This window comes from Protopterus annectens, chromosome 4.part0 (assembly GCF_019279795.1).
Source record: "Protopterus annectens isolate FY-2018-M chromosome 4.part0, PAN1.0, whole genome shotgun sequence".
Lineage (NCBI taxonomy): Eukaryota > Metazoa > Chordata > Ceratodontiformes > Protopteridae > Protopterus > Protopterus annectens.
The window spans coordinates 925,123,683-925,146,219 of NC_056733.1; the positions used below are offsets into that span (position 1 = coordinate 925,123,683).

General features: G+C 42.3%; 1 protein-coding gene across 1 annotated transcript in view; it reads right to left on the reverse strand.

The window, feature by feature from the left end:
• Positions 1–237: 237 nt before the first annotated feature.
• RAB35 (RAB35, member RAS oncogene family) overlaps positions 238–22,537 on the reverse strand; it is a 703,423-nt gene continuing 681,123 nt past the window's right edge. The window contains exon 6 of the mRNA XM_044068901.1: positions 238–4,748. Within this exon, the coding sequence (XP_043924836.1) occupies positions 4,620–4,748 (129 nt within the window). The 3' untranslated portion in view covers positions 238–4,619. The remainder of the gene's footprint in view (positions 4,749–22,537) is intronic.

Sequence of the window (22,537 nt, forward strand, 5' to 3'; positions counted from 1 at the left end):
CTGAAACATTTTGGTGTGTTGTGTCATGATGTGTGTACTGATGTGTGTACAAAGACAACAACCTGGTACCGACAGTAGGTTTAAGCAGTTTTACAAGTGTCTCAACACACTTGTAGGGACCTTGCTTTCTTGCCAAGATACTTGCACTAAAATCCAGTGCCTTGGAAAGGAGAGCAGAGTCACATAATTAGTGCAAAACACTTAGTAACTGGAAGGAAATGGTCTTTCCACATCAAATTAAACAGATCATCTTTATTAATCTCTTTACTTTTTACCTTTGAGTTTAAAAAGCATTCAGAACCTGGCTAGGTTAAGACTAGACCTCTCTCCATGGTGTGCAAACTCTGCACATTGACAAATTTAATACACCTCTCTATACCAGACCACCATGTTTCAAGAGCTTCAAAGTGCTGCTGAACAAGACATGTCACTGCAGAAACAACATGATGCAAAGAAGATGGTCTACCATCAAATTACCATTTTTTATTTAAAAAGTTAAAATGTGGTACTGTATTGCTGCCTTAAAAAAACTTGTGGATCAGTTTCTAACCCCATACAAGCTTTGAAAGGAATATAACGGACATTATATTACAGAACATGATAAACCTTCCCCTTGCAACTCACTTCATCACAACAACAAACAGCTGTTGTTGGTTTGAGAAGAGAAAACTACTTTCCTGTACAAAACTCTAGAGATGAAATTCTAATCTGGCTCCATCTTGCCCTAGAACTTGCCTGTGAATCATTTTCTGCTGCAAGAACCAGGCGTATCCCTGATTATAACCACCCTGGAGTTAGAAACACTCTAGATATCTTTATTTACAGTTCAAGTTTAAATTCCCCCAAGCTTCACCTGGATGAAACACACCTGGGTTGAAGCTTCAGGTCAACAAAAACCAGAAAAAAAAAGCATTTAGTTAAGAGGGCAAGTATGTGTGTGTGTTGGGGGAGGGGTTTATTTGCATCAGATATGCCCCAAACTTAACGCAGTCAAACAAAGACGAAGAAACGCCCACACAAATGAGATAACAGCCAGCATGCAAACAGAAAACTGCACTCACACCAAGTTCCTACAAGAACAGCAATCAAGAAGTTTAACAGTGGGAACAGGAACCAACTCAGTTTAAACTTGGTCTACTTTACTCATTGGTGCTATATGAAGGCAAAAGTTCTAACTATGGCCCAGCTGACCCAAGTTCAACTTGTAGCCTGGGTGCTTGATTACATTTACAAGGAGGGTGGATGAAGCCATCTTAAAGGAGATGGTGGGTAAGAGCCAGTCGCACGCACATAAGTGGACGCACACACACGCACAGTTGCGCGCACACAGCCATCCCTAATGCTGGTGAGAACACAATGTACCCAGATGGCTGCCTGAGTGATACCCCTTCACAGCTTGCGTCTTGGCTCCTAATACAGCACGCAGAGCAAAAACACAGTCCAATAAATAGATGGCACGATCAAGTGGGAAAGTGGACAAAAATCATCTACTTTAGATGCTATTAAATACAGGGTAAAGCCTCTGGGTCACCTCCTGCAGTGAGTAATCTATTGATCAATCCAGGGCTAAATTACCCTCGCATACAAAACTGCTGAAAAGCAGTACTGGACAAGAAATGATTGCTGACAAAATTAAAAAGGGGGTTGAGATGAAGCAATCACTTTACACCAAGCAGTGAGTGTACGGGGCACAGTCTTCATCATGAGGGGGTAGGGTTGGGTTTTGTCTTATATACACAAACTGACCATCTCTGTTTGCCAACACAGTCACTTCATGAGTTCTGCTTCTGGCCAGTTACCTAGAACATAACAAAGGTGCAAAATACATCCCTCTCACCATATAAGTTAATTTGAGAGGATAAAGGCAACCATTACTTGCCCCACCCTCAACCAAATGCTACTATACTAGCAGAAAACCCCTTTCTGAAAAACATACAAGAAAGGGTGAAAACTAATGTGTGACGAAGTACCCTAAATTCTTCTGTAACTTTCATGTATTCATAATGTTTTCTAACTACATTTTCCACTAATATGCTACTACAGCCTGGAAATACAATGAAAAGGGGAAACATTTCAAATATAATGTATCCCACGTGCTCCCCCCAAAGATAAAACATTCTTTAACAGACACCAAAGTAACAGCAAACATGTATGCCTGCTTTGCTGCCACAGTCTAGGAAACCTTCCACTACATAGTAGGGATGGCCCAAATGACAAATAATTGTGCTTTTATTTGAGGGATCCTGCAGGGAAAATCTATCAAGATACAGAAGCAGAAAGTAGCACAAACAAATGAGCCAAGTAATACACTTGATGCACATAGTGAACTCTTTCAGCCTTGGTTGAACAGCCAATAGAAAAGGGTTTTATTCATACCCAGGCTCATATCTATTACCCTCCATGTCTCACAGAAGAAAACATTGGTAGGAGCAATATATTATCATCAGGAATCAGCCAAGAGAGGCAACAAAGAATGCATTTGGGATCCTTCTGTCATAACAGAAATGAGGTTAAGCACCTAACAGGTTAGGATTAAACCCTGCAAAACTTTAATAAACATAACTGCTACCAAATGGTTGATCACTGCATTTTTACTCGCTCTACTCTGCATACAAATAACTCCTTCAGAAAAGGTTATACTCCGTGTGGGCCTGGTACAGCTCTTTCAAATTGTCAAACACAGAAATGCAGTGAAACAGTTATAAATATCCAAAGTTTAGTATAAATATACATTTCTCACCCATGGGAACTAAGAGGAGGGAACATACAGTGTGGCTTTGAAATACATACCTTTCTGTTTCTCAAAATAGCTAGAACACCTGTTAAAAGATGGTTGCATCTTGGATACAATACATGTATGCAGACTCTTATGGTGCGCACATAGGTACATGTCTTGACTGTGACCCAGACAACCAGCAACCTGGGCCATTTGAGAAGCTGTCTGTGGAGGATGCCAAGATACCAGACACTGCTGGCTCTCCCATCCTGGGGGAGAAAAGTTGCTGGACTTCAGGAGGAGGCTTAGGAGAATACATTAGGGTAGCAGTGGGTCAAGCAGCAAGCAAAAGGTTGCTAAGCAACGTTCTGCAAAGTAGGCAGAATAATGAACACATGGGAAGCATGCATGCATGCACACATCGAATGGTATGACACCAAGTTCCACTTTGGTAGTGTATGTGACAGTTAGCCACTAGGGTAACAGTAGCAGGAGGTCTATGACAAAACATTTGCAAATGCCTGAATGATGGGACACACAATGGGAGTGGAGGGAAGATTTTTTTTTTTGGGGGGGGGTCACATTATGTTAACACTTCTATTCCAAGGAATTCTTGTGTCACTGAAGTCAGCTATACAAACAGGTCAAGCTAACTGGTCAATTATATTCAAACATCTTTCATTTGTATCTCTGACAATTATATTCGACTTTAGTAGCAGCAGCCAAAAAAAATATACCCAACACCCCCTAGCAGAAAAACTAGAGTTGAACTTCTAGTTTTAATTCATTCTAACTGTCCTGTACTTTGCAACTGGAAAAGCCAATGGCAGGCTAAAAGAACAGGCTGATGTGTCTCAAACAGAAGATCGTGCAACAATGGGTATGGAGGGACCTTCTAAACTAAACACAAGCATCAAAATGTCACTGTGCTTCTCAAACACATCCAGCCACTATGACAAAAAGGGACCTACCCCATAGTCTGTGCCACAGCTGTGGGATACGAGCAAATACTGCTTTAAATGGGCTATACAAACTGGGGAGCAAATGGGGACACTGCAGAATATCACTTCTGCTTACAAAGTCAACTTGCAAAGGAAACAAGTACTCACATTTTATTTGACCCATTTTTCTGTTCTCTCGAAGGGCCACAGAATCCAAGGCTGAAAATGCAATGTTACACTTTTTTTTGGGGGGGGGGGCAACACAACAGCAATCTTTGAGGCTCACCACTGGTGTAAAAAGGGTACAGAAAGGAATTTAACATTCAGAATCTGTTTTCAATATTTCAGTACATAAAAAGTTTCAGTTCAAGTCTGATTAATGTATCTGAAGTAGTCCAGGGATTTTGTTCCTTTTGCAATACTTGAACACAAACTGAAGTATGGATCTGATGTAAGAGCAAAGTGCAAACAATCCCAGGTGCATGGTCACAGTCTCAAAACATCAGTTAATGAATGAAGTCTAACAATATCTTCTCTGTATTAAAATAATAATAATAATATTCAAAACTGATTGGCAAAAAAAGATGCATTAAGTAAGCGATGAAGAGATGGCGGCAGATGGTTAGAGCAATGTTCGACATTTACATGAACCTCCATAACCAACCAGTCCACGGCATGTGGCTGCATTTCCACTGGACGTCTTCTGCAAAGAGCAGGAAAACAAACTGACCAAGAAAGGAACCTGTTGGCAATGAAGTGTCATCAGTGTTGTTACCCCGGGGGTAAAACCGGGACAGACCTACTCCAGAAGACAGCTCACATCTACGAAAATCCAGGAAAAATAATCGGTCCCAGGCTTCCCCCAGAAAAATGGCAAATTTGTTGGAACTGTGTGATGATACAAAGGCTTGAGACACATGACTTTTGGAGTCCATACTGAAAGTGAAGCCCCCTAATCACAATTAGCAGCACTTTCTCTTCCTTTTGCTGTTTTTTGTCAGTTTTACCACATCGTTCTGCTGTTGCTGCTGCTGTTTTGCCAGATTTTCTTTCTTGGCTTTCAGGACTAATTCTGTGATGCAATTGAACATCTGTTTAAAAAGATAACCAAATGAATAAAACATTAATTAGGAAGCCTGTGTTAACATGAAGTGAAACTGTTCCAACTAAGTGTGACAACCTATAAAGTTCTAGTTTACTTCCAGATTTGGTTACAGCCAATGGTCACCAGAACAAAAGACAAAATTAATGATCACAGAGAATACAGCCACAGTAAAAAAAAGCCAAAAGGTGCAGTCAGACAACTACAAGGACCACAACTGCAAACAATGACCATCAGGGTGGTACATGAAGGTAAGTGTCACACACACAACAGGATTACTGCTGTCCTGCAACACTGCCAACTGCCACCAAGAACATGGCGAGACGGTGAATTCTCCCAAAACAGGAATGGACACTATTAACATACACAATACCAAAGGTCTCTCAGAATGCAATTCAAGAAAAATGCCAATTATAATGTAGTCACATCCAGTTATTCCCACAAATCCGGTGATAGGCAATACTTGTTAAAACAAAACCAAGGTTTATAGGCAAAGAGAATGCAGACCGGACTGCTGCCCAGATGGCACTCACTCAGCATTTAGCCACAGCGGAGCTGGGTCAGTTGGTCTTCCCAAACCCAGATGACACTCAGCATTTAGACACAGTGGAGCTGGCTCAGCTGGTCTTCCCAAACCCATATGGCACTCACTCAGCATTTAGCCACAGTGGAGCTGGGTCAGTTGATCTTCCCAAACCCATATGGCACTCACTCAGCATTTAGCCACAGTGGAGCTGGGTCAGTTGGTTTTCCCAAACCCAGATGGCACTCACTCAGCATTTAGCCATAGTGGAGCTTGCTTAGTTGGTCTTCCCAAACCCAGATGGCACTCGCTCAGCATTTAGCTACAGTGGAGCTGGGTCAGTTGGTCTTCCCAAACCCAGATGGCACTCAGTATCTAGCCACAGTGGAGCTGGCTCAGTTGGTCTTCCCAAACACACATGGCACTCGCTCAGTATTTAGCCACAGTGGAGCTGGCTCAGCTGGTCTTCCCAAACACAGATGGCACTCAGCATTTTGCTACAGTGGAGCTGGCTCAGTTGGTCTTCCTAAACCCAGATGGCACTCAGCATTTAGCCACAGTGGAGCTGGCTCAGTTGGTCTTCCCAAACCCAGATAGCACTCAGCATTTAGCCACAGTGGAGCTGACTCAGTTGGTCTTCCCAAACCCAGATGGCACTTAGCATTTAGCCACAGTGGAGCTGGCTCAGCTGGACTTCCAAAACCCAGATGGCACTCACTTAGCATTTAGCCGCAATGGAGCTGGCTCAGTTGAACAGAAGAGTAAAGCCTTGACTGCAACCTGGTTAATGGAAGTGATTGCCAGTAAGGCTGGTGCAACTGTCCGCTTGTCCATCCTGGAGGAGGGAGGCAGCTAATACTGCTTTACCACTGATACCTAGGTAAGGCCAGGTATGGCACAAGCAGCAGTAAGAAATGATGTGCCAGAAGTAGGAAAGACATTGGACTTGACTGGGATTTGCTACCATCCACAATGATACTGAAATTCAAAGACAAGTTAATTGGCTTTAATAACTGGCTATGTAGTTGGTGTCATTCGAAGGGGGTACAGTATGTGGCAGTTTGGGATGAGATGGCTGACAAGTCTTTCTGCTTTCCCAGAGATGGTCAGCACCTTGTTTACCTCTAGCTAAAAACTTTGCTGCCCCCACAGTGACTTTTTAGTCAGATTCCATCTGGTGGCCATTCCAATTCTAATTTGGAACACATTAATGTGGTTCTACTCAATGTCAGGAGTCATAATGCCTGAACTTGAGGCTCTCCTGGAGTTTGAAGACATTCATATATATGTAGTTACGAGACATGGCTTCAGAGCAATGAAAGCACTCCCTCTGTTTGTGGTTACAGCATCCATTATGTCTTCTAACCTACTAGCAACTGTGGGGAATATTAGTAACTGACAAGGAAAACCACCTTAGGATAGATTCCTCAAGGCACCATATTTGAACTCCTAGATGTCCAACTCACCATAAACAAGACTAATGATCACTACACAACTACTTATAGAATACCATCTATGCCCCCTTTTGAGCAGTATCGCTACATTAATACATTGGGTGAAATCTCCATTAAACCCACCACCATTTTACTGGCAAATTTAATAATCCATCAATAAACTGTCTGATTTACACTGTCAATGATCGGCTTGCCCAATACTTCCTTGATATTATAAATGCTAAATCTCTTTTACAAATAATTCACTCTCCTGCTGGGAGTCCACACAAATACGGCCACTTCTTGCACATGCCCATATGTATTATCCCGCCTTGTTAAATCGGGCTATAAATCAGTGGTCTTTTCCTTTACAACTGGTGGCACTTTCTCTAACACCACAGTGTTTAGGGGCTTCTCAAAAGTAAATCGTCTTCAGTTACTTGATGACCTAAATAAATTCCACTGAAATTGTCCTTAGACTGATTCCACTCCTACAGCTGCTGCCTCTGCATCTTTTATTCCAACTTAAACAGACTGTATTGATAAAGCAGCCCCTATCTGCACCAAACATAAGAAATTTAACCAGTGGTGGAACACCCATATAAATAATATAATGAGAAAGAAATTGCCCAATGCTTATTAAGTAAACTAGCAAAAAGCTTAAGGGAACTATTAAGAAGGCTCACTGCTGAGTATGAACTTAAAATGGTCACTAAAGCCAAAAATGACTACAAATATTTTTAACTATATCAGGAAGTTAACTAATACAATGTTCAGAGCTAGTCCACAATAATACTGCATACTCTGACCCAAACGAAATATCTAACATCCTAGCTGACAAATTTAGTGCACATTTGTTCTATCTACAGTTATTCCTCATTTCCACAATCCTCGTCACCCCTTTAAATACTATGGAATAAGTTCAGCTGTCTCAAAAGCTAAGATCACCTCATCCATGGGTCCTGATAATATACCAGGCTGTCTGATTATCAGTGCAAAATATGGGTTACCTGAACCCCTACCTAACCTGTTTAAGCTTCTCCACTAGCTACATTCCTGAAGCATGGAAAACAGCAGCTGTAATGCTGTTACTTAAGAGTAGCACAACCATGGATGCTGATAACTAGAGACTTATTAGTCTCACTATTGTCATATGTAAATCTAAGGAGTGTCTCATCTCAGACCTTATTAATCTAAACAGTGAAAATCACAACCCCATACATTCACCATTTCGACTTGGTCAAAGGGAGGTCCTGACTCTAACCTCATTCATTTATTTTAAAAAGTAAAAGAAGCACTGTACAGCAGTTCTACAAGTACATAAAAAGCAAGGCCTTTGGTACCATTCCCTATGTAGGTATTATTGACAAATTCGTAAATCTGAATATAAATCCTTACATATAGTTACCTAGTTGACAGAAACCAGCTTTGCAGGAGACACTACCAAAGGACTCAATGTTGGGCCCTCTATTATTTTGCATCTATCTTTCAGACCTTCAGGCCAACAACTCCTGTCCTTCAGGTATCGAAGCTTGCAGGCGACTGTAAATCAGGTGCTGCTATTCGATCTTCTACTAACTCACAATTGCTCCAAAATGGATTAGACCATGTTAACTGCTGAAAGGACAACAGCCTGAAATTAAATGTGAGGAAATGCAGAATAGTTCATTTTGTAAACGAAACACTGTCACATCGCACCCTTCAATCACACACTCATAAGGGATTTGTGCACTACTGTCAGTAATCCCTTATTGTTCGACCATCATGTATCCACAGTAGTGCAGAAAGCCTTCTGTCTACCTCATTTGATTTTCATAAGCATCTCTACCGGATCTAAAGAGGTCTTAACTCCCGTTTACTCATATCTCAGACCCACTGCTGAATATAATGCACCTTTTGGCATGCACTTGTCTATACATATCACTCAACCTGACAGACCTCAGACACACTGGCAGCCCTTTATTTTTACTCAGTCTCTGTTATAGACTCCACTGTGAACATCTGTTCCTAGCCTTTTGAGCAATGAAAGCTCCAGCCCTCTGACCTCCTACTGCTTCACATAGTAGGGCTGTGTAGGAACTTACTGTAACGGTAGATGTCTGACACATCACTGTTACAGTATCAGTAAACTAGGGAATATCCTGCCAAAGATAGCCGTACCATCCTACCAACATAACACAGACTGGGTTGCCCTCCCTCGATGTCATACGTCCAATGTCTGACCTCAGCAAAAACAGATGCTGTGGGACAGAGAGGATAAAGTACCTCTGGACTTTCTTTTCCCAGACATACAGGTGAAGCAGAAGGGGCGGTAACTATATACAGGTGTACAAATTACAGAAGAGCTAGAAAAGAAGAAAGAACCCGCAATCAGCCTTAAAAAGGACGGAAAGAACAGAAAGAGGGATATAATACTGTAAAAGTGATTAGTCCGACATCTACTGTTATGGTTAGTTCAGGGTTACTGTGTAGAAGACCTAACAACACAGAATGAACAAACCCTGCTCTGTGTTTAGAAAAAAACATTGTAATGTTTAATGAAAGTGTGTATAGAGGACCAAGTAGCTGTTTCAAGAATAGCTTTAAAAGTCCAAACCTTAGAAGAGAGCCCCTGAAGATGCATGGAACGGGCATTAACATCAACTAAAAGCTGCTTAACATGAAAGGAGTAACTAAATGAAATGGCACTGGAAAACAAAGTAGAATGTTTGTTTGGCAACAGGACCACCACCTAAATTCTTTTCCTGGAAGGAAACAAAAAGCCAATCTCTTTCCGATAGACTTTGTCTAATTAAAACCAGAGTTGCTTACGAACATCCCAAAGAATGTAGGAGTCTTTCTCCAGAATTCTGAGAGGAAGGAAAAAGGGGACGCAAGTTAATGGCTTGATTCAAAGAAAAAGGAATGTCTGCTGTGGAAAGCAATTCTATTCTTACACAATATAAGAAAAGGTGGAATAGCCATTAAGGCTTGTAACTCAGAAACCCACTTAGCAGAAGTCAAAGCCACTAAGAGCAAAGTTTAAGTTATGAAATCAAAATGAAGCAGAAGCAACCTGTTCAAACGGAGTGAAGCAAGCTTCTCTATATAAAAAACAAAACAAACAAAAAAAACGGTTGAAATCCTAAGGAGGAGAAATAACCTTTCTTGAAGGTCTAACATGACATCTTTTAGAAATCATTTAACTTCAAATTGAGAAAATAGTACAGAATCCAAAAACAGAAACGGCCGAAAAGTGAGCTATAATTGAAGAACATGCCAACCCAGTACCGAACTGCTCATACAAACCGGAAACTTAGGAATGCCCAGTTGATAAGGGTCCTGATTCTGTCCAATGCACCAAAGAGAAAATCTCTTCCATTTGGAAACACAAGATTTTTTACTATTTTTTTTTTCCTAGCCTCCTGTAAAACCTTAAGCACATCATCAGAAAATTGGTGCTTAAATGGAATTAAAACTCTGTCACACAAAGGGTAAGATTCAAAGTCTGCAGGTTTGGATGGAACTGGTGAGTGAGTGACTGTTTTATTTTATTTAATTTTATTTACATTTGCTTACCGGGAAATTCTGACTGGACGCAGGTCCTTTTTCAGTGGATGCCCGGGGAGAAAATCTCCACATCATGTACATGACAAACAGAGATACAAAGCTGCAGCACCAGTAAACAACATCACGGGTTGTTGCTTTTAATACAACAACAAGATATTGATAATCAACAGTATTATACAGTAAATGTTGCAAGTTAAGATGGTTTCTTGTTGTTTACAATATCAGTAAAGTTGTCAGACAAGATTTTTGCTTGTTTTGTGAGAGTAAGTCCATTTTGTGAGGCAGCTTGTGATGAATACTCTTGGCCAGTTGAAATAAAAGGGGGAACCAATGCTGCCTGGGCCAAAAAGGAGTCACAAACAAAATGTTTTGTCTTGTTCTTCTTGATCATCAGGAGAACCTTTGAAATAAAAGGAACTGGAGGAAAGGAACAGAGGAAAGTACAGTTGTGTACACTTACCATAAATGTGGTTGTTCGAGTGTATTCACTGTTGAGTCATTACATTTGGATTATCTGCTTGCAGGTAGCCCTCAGTCGGCCTGATTATCAAAGTCTTGGGTCCTGCATCAGTGGCTGTCTTATCTTCCATGACGTCAGGTAATCAGGGGTATAAAGCATGCAGCCGACGCCATTACATCAGTTTTTCTTGCCCCAGATGTCAGGTGCCCCCCTAATGGGAAGCAATTATATACAAGGTTACACCACCAACAAAAAGCAAATACATCAGAAAGCTTTAAGTATAGTAAACAAGAAGATAGATACAGTCAATAGAAGTCAGGGGGCTGGAGGGAGGGTGACCAGGCCTGCAACAGTCAATACACTCTAACATCTACAACACTCTAACATCTACATTTATGGTAAGTGTACACAACTGTACTACGTTCTTCGTGTTTCACTGTTGCAGTCATTACATTTGGGAAGATTCCCAAAGCTAAGGAAGGGAGGAGGCAATTAGAGAGCATTAGGACCAGCTATTAGGCCCTGCAAAACTGCAGTGGCAAAACCAGCTCTGGATTTAGAAAAAATGGCAAGTGGTAATGTTTGGTGAAGGTATATACAGAACTCCAGGTAGTAGCTTCTAGGATATCCCTGGTAGGAACACCTCTGAGAAAGGCTGTAGAAGTAGATGCAGCCCTGGTGGAATGGGGTCTTATCCCCTGTGGGGTAGGTTTTCCATGGTGCTTACAGCAGAAATTAATGCAATTGCCTATCCACTTAGAAATGGTTTGCTTTGAAATGGCCTTCCCCTCTGCCCCTACAGCAAAGGCAACCAGCAGCTGTTCAGATTTCCTGAGAGGTTTAGTCCTGTCCAAGTAAAATCCAAGTCATCTGTGCACCTTGGGCAGAAAGGAAGGATTGGTCCTGAGGGACACCCTGTCTGCATGAAAGATGATGAAATGCTCCACTGCCATGAGGGCCTGTAATTCAGACACCCTCCTCGCTGAAGGGATGGCTAGAAGGAAGGGTGTTTTCCAAGAAAGGAATTTCAATTCTGCAGTTGCAGTTGGTTCAAAGGGAGATAGATTGAGCTTTTACAATTTAAAGTTAAGGTCCCAGGCTGGAGTAGGGGTTCCCCTGGATGGCCTTAAATTTTTGGGCCCTCTGAGGAATTGCTTCAGCAGTGGGTGAGAGAAGAGGGATGGCTCCGTATTATAATGTGCTGAAATGGCAGCGGCATGAATTTTAATAGAAGAGAAGGAAAGGCCCTTGTGAAGCATTTCTGTTAAGTATTGAAGAATATGCGGTAAATTGGGCACTGTTGTGCCCATCCCCTGAGTTTGGCTCCGGGAACAGAATCTTTTCCACTTTTCAGTATAGGATTTTCTAGTACAAGGCCTCCTTGCCTCCAGAATAACATCCAGCACTTGCTTACTGAGGGATGGTATTGGAGAGCTCAGGTAATTAGCCAGGCTGCAAGGTTCAGGGTTTGAAGCTGGGGGTGCAGAATCTGGCCCTCCTGCTGGGACAGCAGGAAAAGGGGTCCGAGGCAGGTGCCATGGTTCCAGCAGTGACACACTGCACAAGAGGGGGTGCCAGTGTTGGCGTGGCCAGTCTGGTGCAATGAGTATTGTCCTTGGTTTGTCCTGTTTGATCTTTAGTAGAACTTTGGTGAGGAGAGGCAGAGGGAGAAAGGCATAAGCAGAGGTTTTTCCAGGTGAAGGACAGGGCATCCACTTTCCAAGCTTGTCTGTGGGGAGTCCTTGTGCAGAATTTGTCCAATTGGTAGTTCTGAGGGAGGCAAACAGGTCTATCTCTGGGCTCCCCCCATTTGTTTCTCAAAATGTTGAATATCTTTGGTCCCAGTTTCCACTCGTGTGGGTCCATGATACTTCTGCTTAGGTTGTCTGCCAGTGAATTTAGCTTGCCTGGCAGGAATTGAGTTTGTAGGTGCACTCGGTAGCTCAAGGCTGTGTTCCACAGAACCATGGCTAGTCTGCAGAGAGGTTATGAGTGGGTTCCCCCCTGCTTGTTTATGTACCACATAACAGAGGTGTTGTCCGTCTTTACCAATAATTGTCCTGGAAGAATGTGGTCCTTGAAGGCTGTCAGAGAATTCTGCACAGCTAACATTTCTTTTTGATTGATATGCAGGTGCATTTGACTCTGGTTCCATTTGCCCTGGATGCACTGCCCTGCCAAGTGAGCACCGCATGCATAGTCTAATGCATCTGTTGTTAGGGTTTGGGCGGCAGGGAGTAGAGTGAATGCCAGTCCCTTGTTGTGGTGGCAGGCCTCTGCCCACCAAAGGAACTCTGTCTTTATACAAGGAATGGCAGGAGTCATTGATTCCAGGTCCTGAGAATGTTGACACCATAGGCTTTTTAGATACCACTGCAGTTTCCTCATATGCAGTCTTGCATATGGAATTAGTAAAATGCAAGAGGCCATGAACCCCAGGGCTTGCAGAATTTTCCTTGCAGATAGCTGGGTCTTTGTGGCCAGTAGTTTGAAGTAGGCTGTCAAATAAACTTATTTCTCTGGCGTGAGGTAAGCCATCTGGGAAGCTGTATTATAGCTTGCTCCCAGGAATACAATTTGTTGGCAGAGTACTAGGTGTGATTTCTTTTTGTTTATGGTGTACCCCAGTGAGGTTAGCAGCTTCTTTACAAATGCCAAATGATTTAATAGTATGTACTGGCTTTCTGCCTGAATTAGACAATCGTCCAGGTATGGGTATAATTGAATATTTCTTTGCCTGCAGAATCAATGACTGGAGCTAGGCACTTTGTGAATACCCTGGGTGCAGTAGATAAGCCAAAGGGCAGTGCAGAGAACTGATGGTGCATGTAGCCTGCTCTGAAGCGTAGGTTATCTTCTGCAAGATTCCCTTATTGGGATGTGCACGTTGGCTTCCTTTAAATCCAGTGTTGCCAACCAGGCATCCTTGCCTAGCATGGGAAGCAGCTGAAGGGTTAGCATCTTGAATTTTGGGATCACCAAAAAAGTGTTTAGGATAGACAGGTCCAGGATAGGACGCCAGGAGTTGTCTTTTCTGGGCACCAGGAAAAGTCTCGAGTAAAAACCTTGCCCCCATTCCTCTTCTGGGACAGGTTGAATAGCCCTGATATTTTGAAGAAATAGAACCTGCTTTTAAGCCTCTGCCCACTGATTTGGGGGTAGATCTGGCCAACCGTTTGGGGTTTGTAAAGAGTGAAAGTGGAATCTGTATCCTTGGGAAACTATATTTAAAACCAGTTTGTCTTGGGTAATGAGTTCCCAGTTTTTTACATGCAGGCCAATCTTTCCCCCTAAAGGAACAGTCAGTTGAGCAGGGCTTGGAAGGTTTAAGGTTAAGTCATTGTGACAGTTTATCACAGGGAGGTGTCTTACTACTTCCAGCTTTGGAAGTGGAAGCCCCCCACTGCTTAGGCCTGTGAGTACCTTGAGACTGAAGCCTGGGTGGTCTGCTGGTCTTGGGTTTGAACTGAGAAGGCCTGGAAGACACAGGAAAGGACCAATTCTTAGAAGGCCAGTACCTACTAAATATGGGAGGCTGTACTTGGCAGGAAATCTTTAACAGTTTGCATAGATTTAGCTTTTTCCTCCATCTTTTTAAGTAGTACTTCTGCTTTGTTGCCAGACAGGCAGTCTTGGTTTAAGGGAGCATCCAGTAATTTAGCTTTAACATGATCTGGCAGAGTTTGCTCCTTAAGCCAAGCATGCCTTCTAAGTACAGACCCAGCGACAGCAGCCCTGCAAGATGCCTCTAAGGAATCAAAACCACATTGCAAAGTATCTTTACCAACTTGTTCAGCAGAATGCATTAAATCCTGTAATTCTTTATTTTCATCACAGTCAGGAATCAACATCATTTTCTGTTTAAGCAATCCAATAATATGCTGCTGATACTTTAACATATGAAACTGGCAGTTTAAGGCCCTAATGATCACAGCTGCAGAAGTGTATACCTTCTTACCCTATCTGTCCAGGGCCCTGGAATCTCTAACAGAGGGGGTAGGGTTTTTGGCAGTAGTAGCCTTAATGCCTTTGGCTCCCTGTGAAATGGTCTCTGGATCCGCAGTAGGATTCTTAAAGAGGAACTTGTGAGAGTCAGGTACTCTGTAATACCGGTCAGGTTTCCTGGGAGCCGGAGGTAAAGTGTCTGGGGCCAGGCTAGATTCCAAGAAGGCATCATCTACAATGTCCAGTACAGGAGGGATAGCTAAAGGCCTGTGTTGAGGTAGGAGTAAGAATTCCCTAAGCCTCTTTCTGGAGTCAGAGTAATCCTGGCTTTCCCAGCGGAAATGCTCCCTAAGAGTATGCAAAGTTCACCCAAAAGAAAAAACTTCTGGAGGGGAAGCAGAGGAAATTGAGTACGCTGCATCAGAATCCTCATAGGTAGATAAGGGCAAATCCTGGTCATCAGAAGAAACAGAAATTTCAGAATCCTGATCAGAAGAATCAGAAGGAAAATCAGTTCTAGGTCTCTTAGAGGGAAGCAGGGTGGCTTCCCCTGATTAGAGTAATAAGGTCCTCAACCATTCTTATCATTTGTTTTTTTAGGCATAGGGGCCTGACCATGTGGTCTGGGCATTGGTTTTCTAGGCATGGATCAGGTTTTAGGCCTTGAAGAAGATGGCGTTGGTTTGATATGCAAGTCAGTAGGCCTGACTATACCCTCAGAAGCCAGTGCCTGCACAGCGGCTCTGGAGCCATCTGAGGCAGAGCCATCCACAGGTTCTATAGTTGAAGAAGCATCTTGTGGCATACCAGACTCTGAATGGGTCTCAGTAGAGGCCTGCAAATCTAAAGTAGTGAGTATCAGGGGCTGTGAAAGTGCCTCACTGAGTACTGGTGAACTGACTACTAGCTTAACGGAAGCATCGTCGGCAGTTTTGGACCTATGCGGTCTATGTCGGTCTTTATCTTTATGTTTTTTTGGAATGTCAGTAGTCAGATGGCTTACCGAAGCCATTTCTGGATAATTGAACAAAGTACCAAAATAGTTAGATGTGAAAATGAACAGACGACGAATAGTTCGAGGATTGAATAAGGCACAAAACCGACAGCGAGGGACGTCGTGGTCTGGGCCTAAGCAAGGAAAGCAGTACGAATGAAAATCTTTGAGGTATTTGCTTTCCACAAGTAATACAACTGTTAACTTTTACTGACATTGGTTTACAGCAAGTAAAAGGATCCCCAACGGGGTACTTAGCTTTGCTGAAGACTTCGGATCTGAAACTCTAAAACAAAAATTTCACGAGTAGGCCAACCGGCACTTGCGAACTGCTTCTGCTTCCGGCACCACACGGCAAGAAAGACTGATGTAATGGCGTCGGCTGCATGCTTTATACCCCTGACTACCTGACGTCATGGAAGATCAGCAACCGACGCAGGACCCAAGACTTTGATAATCAGGCCAGCTGAGGGCTACCTGCAAGCAGATAACCCAAATGTAATGGCTGCAACAGTGAAACACGAAGAACATCCTACTTTTCCAAGAAAAAGTCATGGTGTCCATTCCCCACACCTGAGCACCTTGCAGTCTTGAGCAAAATGGCCAGAGTTGCCTGTTGTGTACGGAGACAGAAAGATCCATCCATGGAGTACCAAACTGATGGACAATATCCAGAACAACCTCCCTCTTTAACATCCACACTTGTGAGGGTCTGCTCTGGATCTGATCAAAAGATCCATCTCCTAATGTGTTTTTCCCTGAGGGAAGCATCCTTCAAATCCAACATTACCAAGTAAGTCTGAGAAAATGTTTGTTTGCAATTTCCCAAGCTACCAAAGCTAACTTGCAGAGATGGTAAGACTCTGTGCCCCTTGCTTATTGATATACCACATAATTATGGTGTTGTCTGTAAAAACTTAGAGGACCTGAAGTCCAGAGGTGATGAACGACTGGAGATCCAGAATTAGTGCCTTTGTATCCTGCAAGTTGATGTGGTCCCTTCTCTCTTTCTGAAACCAAGCCCCTTGATCCCGGATTCCCTTGCGGAAAAAAAAAAACACCCCATGCTAGATCCAAGGCATGTGTGCAGAGATCTTGGCAAGGAGGAGGAAGCAGAAGAGGTATCCATAGGTTTACAGAAACCTGTCATTTCCACCAAGAAAGGGTAGAGTCTGGCCAAAAGGAACGATGGAATCACTGAAGCCATGTAGCCCACAGTTCTGAGAACTTCTCTTGCAGTAACTGTATCCAAAGACAGATGGTGAAGATAGCAGTCCCCAAGAAACAAAAACATGTCCTCTAGAAGAAAAACAGTCATTCATATGGTATTGATTTTGCAACCCAAGAAAATCCAATCCCGAGATGGAATCGGACATGGCTTTTTTTAGGTTCAAAGTGAACCTCAAAGTGGGTAGAAGATCCATTACAAATAAGTCAGAAGAAGTTCTTGGGAAGAAGCATGAATAAGCACATCTACATAAGGAAAACTTTGATAAACATCATGCCTGCAGAAAGCAATGACAGGAGACAGGCACTTTGTGAATACCCTTGAGCATTGGAAAGATGACAGGGTAAAGCAGAAAACTGAAAGTGCTGTAAAGACAGACAAAAGTGTAGGTACTCCCTGAAACACGAATGAATAGGAATATGAAGGTAAGCATCCTTCAAATCCAACATTACCAAGTAAGCCTGAGGAAGAATCAGTGGAAGCAAGGACTGAATGGTCACCATTTTGAAACTTGGAACTTTCAGAAAAGTGTTGAGGAAGAAAAGATCCAAAATAGGTCTCAGGGTTCCCTGCGTTCTGGGGACCAGAAACATCCTGGAATAGAAACCCATTCTTTGCAAAAGCTCTACTGAAAAATAAGGTCTTGAAAAAGACAGAGAATGTGATGAATTTGGTTTAGAGGAAGCTGAGTAATGCCTGACTGACAAGGAAGAGCTTTCCAAGCCATTTTGTACTTTGTTTTGAATAATGAACAGAAACCATTTGTCTGAGGTGATAATCTGCCAAAGTAGCTCAGTAAGAGAAAGCCTTTGAGATTAAGAAACGTAAAAAAAGGTTGAAGTGGAGAGACCAAACCTGTATGTCACCCGGTGGATAGCCAACTGGCTCACAGACAGGACCCAGGAAGTTAGAACTGGGGAGTCCACCTTTACAAAGAGGCCAGTCACAAGTGGAGTCCCTCAGGGATCAGTCCTTGGACCACTACTTTTTTGTAATTTTACTTCTCATAAGTCAAGGCCAATGTCAGTAGTCTCTGGCTTGACTAAATTTGCAGATGACTGCAAATTAGGAGCTGTCATTCAATCTCACACTGACACAAATGCTCTCCAGGAGGGGCTGACACAGACAAACAATTGGTGTCAGAGCCATGGACTAAAACTAAATGCCAAGAAATGCATAATAGTATCATAGGTTGGTACTAGGCTATCGGCCCTAGGGCTTATGCAAGCCTAGCCATAACAATTCCCACAATATTTACTTCCCTGGACCACTGTCTAGCAGGGCGACTGACGCGATTCCCTGGGGTGAATATCATATCTGCCATCCAATCGTCAGGGGTCCTTTTGAAGAGGGCCAAAGAGGCTAACATAACATGTATGGGCAGTCTATTCCAGAGCCTGGGGAATCACTGGGTCAGGAATCTATCCCTATCCCTCCAGCATGTTTTGTTCATTGGGATGACAAGGTTTAGATCCCTGGAGCGTGTGGCTCAGACAGACTGGGATTTCTTTAAGTGTAGCATGTGCAACAGCTCTGGGTTTGACATGGCCTTGTATGTTAAGCAGAGATCGCCTTGGAGTAGATGATATGGGACAGAGTATAGCTGGAGTTTTTTTAGATGGTCAGCATAGGGCATCTGCTTTAGGCCTGTGATTCTTTTAGTGAGGTATTTCTGCTGTCTTTCCAGTTGCTGCAGATGTCTTGAGAGGTACATACCAAACGGGGCGCTGTATTCTATAATGGGTCTAATGAGGGATGAGTACAGTGGAACAATGAAATCCTTTTTTTTTGTCTGAAAAGCCCTTAGTGATGAGGTGTGCCACATAGGAATTCCTGACTGTTGTGGCGATGTGGTTATCGAAGGTGAGACCACTGTCCACCTGTGTACCTAAGTCTCTTATCACACTTTCGGTGTTTAGTGTACTGCCACCTATGTGGTAATTTATGGGTAAATATTTTTTGCCAAAGGGGATAAACTACACACTTCTTGGCATTGAGCTTGAGCCCATGGCTCTGGCACCAAGCATCTGTTTCTGTAAGGCCCTTTTGTAGAATATCCACATCAACAGGGGACTCAATAATGGCTCCCAGTTTGCGGTCATCTACGAACTTTGTTAGCCAGAGTCCCTTAATGTTGGCCTGTACTTCAGAGAAGTAGATGCCAAACAAAAGCGATCCCAGGAATGAACCCTGAGGTACTCCACTTGTCGGGAGCTGGATTTGGAGTTGGCTACTTTTACAGTGTGGGTTCTGTCAGTAAGGTAGTTGGCAACCCATCGAGTGACATAGGGATTAATGCCCAGCTTAGTAAGTTTATCTATGGTTCTAAAGTGGGGGATGGTGTTGAAGGCCTTGGCGAGGTCCAGATAGGCTGTGTGGACCGCCTTACCCACGTCCACAGCTCTGGAGACTGATTCGAAGAAGTCAGTCAGGTTCAGGAGACAAGATCGGCCCTTCACGAACACAAACTGGGCGGGGTCCAGGGTTTGAAGGTTACCAATGTCTTTGTTTATAAGTTCCATGATAATACGTTCTATGGCCTTGCAGATCAGGTTCATCAGACTGATTGGGTGGTAGTTCCCAGGATCCAAGATGGATCCCCCCTTGTGGAGTGGGATAACTGTAGCTGTGCACCACTCAGTGGACACTAAGCCTGAGGTGAGGCTATGATTAAACATGACACTTAGGTGAGGTGCCAGTTCATTTTGTAGTTCATGTAGTACACAGCCTGGGATGTCGTCTGGTCCCATGGATGCCATATTCTTAGCTTTGGAGAGTGCAGTTTTTACCTGTGTGGTCGTTATCGGAATTTGGCAATCTTTTGGTATTGAGATGGGCCCTTTAAGGGGCCCTTTAAGGGGTGTGGGGGGGGGGGGTGAAGTTAGCAGTGAATCGATCTGCCAGGATATTGGCAATATCCTTGGGATCAGTATATTTAATGCCATTCTGTTGTAGCTCAGAGCAGATCTGAGCACTGCCATTTAGATTGTTGACATTGCTATAGAATGCCTTGTGGTTGGTCTTTGGAATCTTTGGCAATTTTATTTTCGTAACTAGCTTTGGAGCATTTTATGAGTGATCTCAGCTTCTTACTGAGGCTGGTAAGTGAGTTTTTTGCATCCTGGGATTTTTCCTCTTTTCGGCAACAGTTTCTTCCTTTTGTTGTAAAGTTTGTTTATGGCAGGGAACTACCAGAGTGGCTTCCTTTTTTTTGGAGGAGAGCGTCTTGGTTCTATTTGGGATGGCACAATTCATGCACGAGGAGATGTGCTCATACAATCGAACTTTCAGTTCCCGTCTGCATGGGTGTCATGAAGTTTGTCACTTCTGACTTGAGTAGCATGAAGTTGGCCTTGGAGAAGTTTTTTTTTTTTTTTTTTACAGAGGTTTCCTTACTGGGTGGTGGGGGAGGGGGAATGTGGATGTCAAGGGTGATTAGCTTATGGTCAGACCTGACCAACGGAGGGGGTGACCATAGGTGTACAGCATCGATTTCCCATGGTGGCAATGAACAGGTCTAGGTTAGTATTGAGAGAGTGTTGTGCCATCACTGTTTGTATTTATATTCACTACAAATTCACTAATAATCTACTCTTTGCAATTATTCTATATCTCAAATACTCTCGTATGGACTACCTACTCATGTTAAATAATGGTTAACAATTGGAATATTCTATCCTGGAATATTAGGGGGCTCCAATCAAAAGACAAAAGGAATTTGGTATTACACTTGCTGTATAAATCCCAGGCTGAAGTGTGCTTTATACAGGAGACTCGTATGAGAAACGATGAATGGGAAAAGGAGAATAATAGAAAATGAGTAAAAGAAATTATAACCTCGGGTAATTCCAATAACTCTAGAGGAGTCGCTATCATCATTAAAAAATCCTTTAAACCATCAATTATTGACCGAGGGATGGATCAGGAGGGCAGATGGTGTTTCTTTACATGTCTAACCCATGAATTAAACAAACAGATCCTATTCCTAAATATATATGGCCCTTGTTCGGGTCAACAAGATTTTATTATTAATATTTACAACCTTCTTCTTAAATTCCCTAACCATATGTTTATTCTAGGGGGTGACTGGAATATGGTCATTGACCCCAATATAGACAGAACAGGCAAACCGACTTCCCTGAACCTTCAGGACTCCCTAGTCTTAAAAGAATTAATCTTGGATTTTGATTTGATTGATCCTATCTCATTTGAAAGTGACCCGGAGAATAATAATAGCTTTACCTATTAATTCAAAATGTCACCATTCTTGGTCACGCATAGACTTCTTTTTAATTTCAAGCGCTCTATCTAATGACAAAACCAAATTCAGAACTGAACCGAGATTCTTATCTGACCATTCAAAAATACTGGAGTTGGTTCCTACAGTTAACTCATCCCCAAAGTACAAAAATTATAATTGGTCACTAAATAGTAATTTACTTAGAGAACAGTCAGTAGTTGAGGAAATCACACTATTAAAGAACTTTTCGCACCCCATTGAGACATGAATATTCCATTTGACATCAGGTGGGCTGCATGTAAAGCTGTAATGAGGGGAATATTCATTAAGAAAGCTACTTATCTTAAAAAAACTTAATAAAGTTAGGGAAGATGAAATTAGATCAGAAATCAAAACCTTGGATGATAAACTCCGGAAAAAGTTCTCTCCAGAGATAGAAAAACAATTATTTATCAAACAAAAGGATCTGCTGGAACTCCAACAATCCAACTACTCTCTTTTAGAACTTCGATATATTGCCAAATACTCTGAAACTTTACAAACTCCATCTAAGGCTCTGGCCAGATTGGTAAGTTGTTCGCCCAGAGCCCCTAGAATTACATTGATTAAACATTGTAACACACTCTATAAGTCGAACGCACAAATCATTCATCTGTTCCATCAAATCTAGTGATTATCTATGCACTCAACACTACTCTACCCTCACAGAAAGAGATGAGGGAATTTTTAGCCAACCTCTCTTTCCCAAAATTATCTAAAGCCCAGAGGAATGACCTCATAGCTCCAATCAAGAGCTCAGAGATCCACAAAGCTATTGATAATCTTAAACTAGGGAAAGCTCCAGCCCCGGACGGGTTTACCTCCGAGTTTTATAAATCTTTTAAAACTAAATTGGTGCCCATTCTTTTACAACTTTATGAGCATATTACAAACGATGGAATCTTCGACAAATATATTAATCACTCCAAAACTATCCTAATTCCTAAAAACACCCTTGATACCACAAACTTAAATAACTTTAGGCCAATCTCTATTATGAATGTGGACATAAAAATTTTTACAGCTATCTTGGCCAATAGACTTAAAAAGATGATGCACTCCCTAATTTCTTCTGAACAATCCGGGTTCACGACCAACAGACATACTTGGGATAATTCCCTAACTTTAGAATCGATGATAAACATTACAAAAAGGGAAAGAAATCCTATTTATGCATGGGTAATAGACGCTAGTAAAGCTTTTGACAGGGTCAATTGGGATTTTCTATTCATGGTACTGTCTTCTTTTAATATCCCTTCTGAATTTATCAGTATTATTAAAACATTGTATCACAATTCCTACACGAGATTATACATTAATGGACAATATTCACAACCAATAAAAATTGCGAATGGAACCAGACAGAG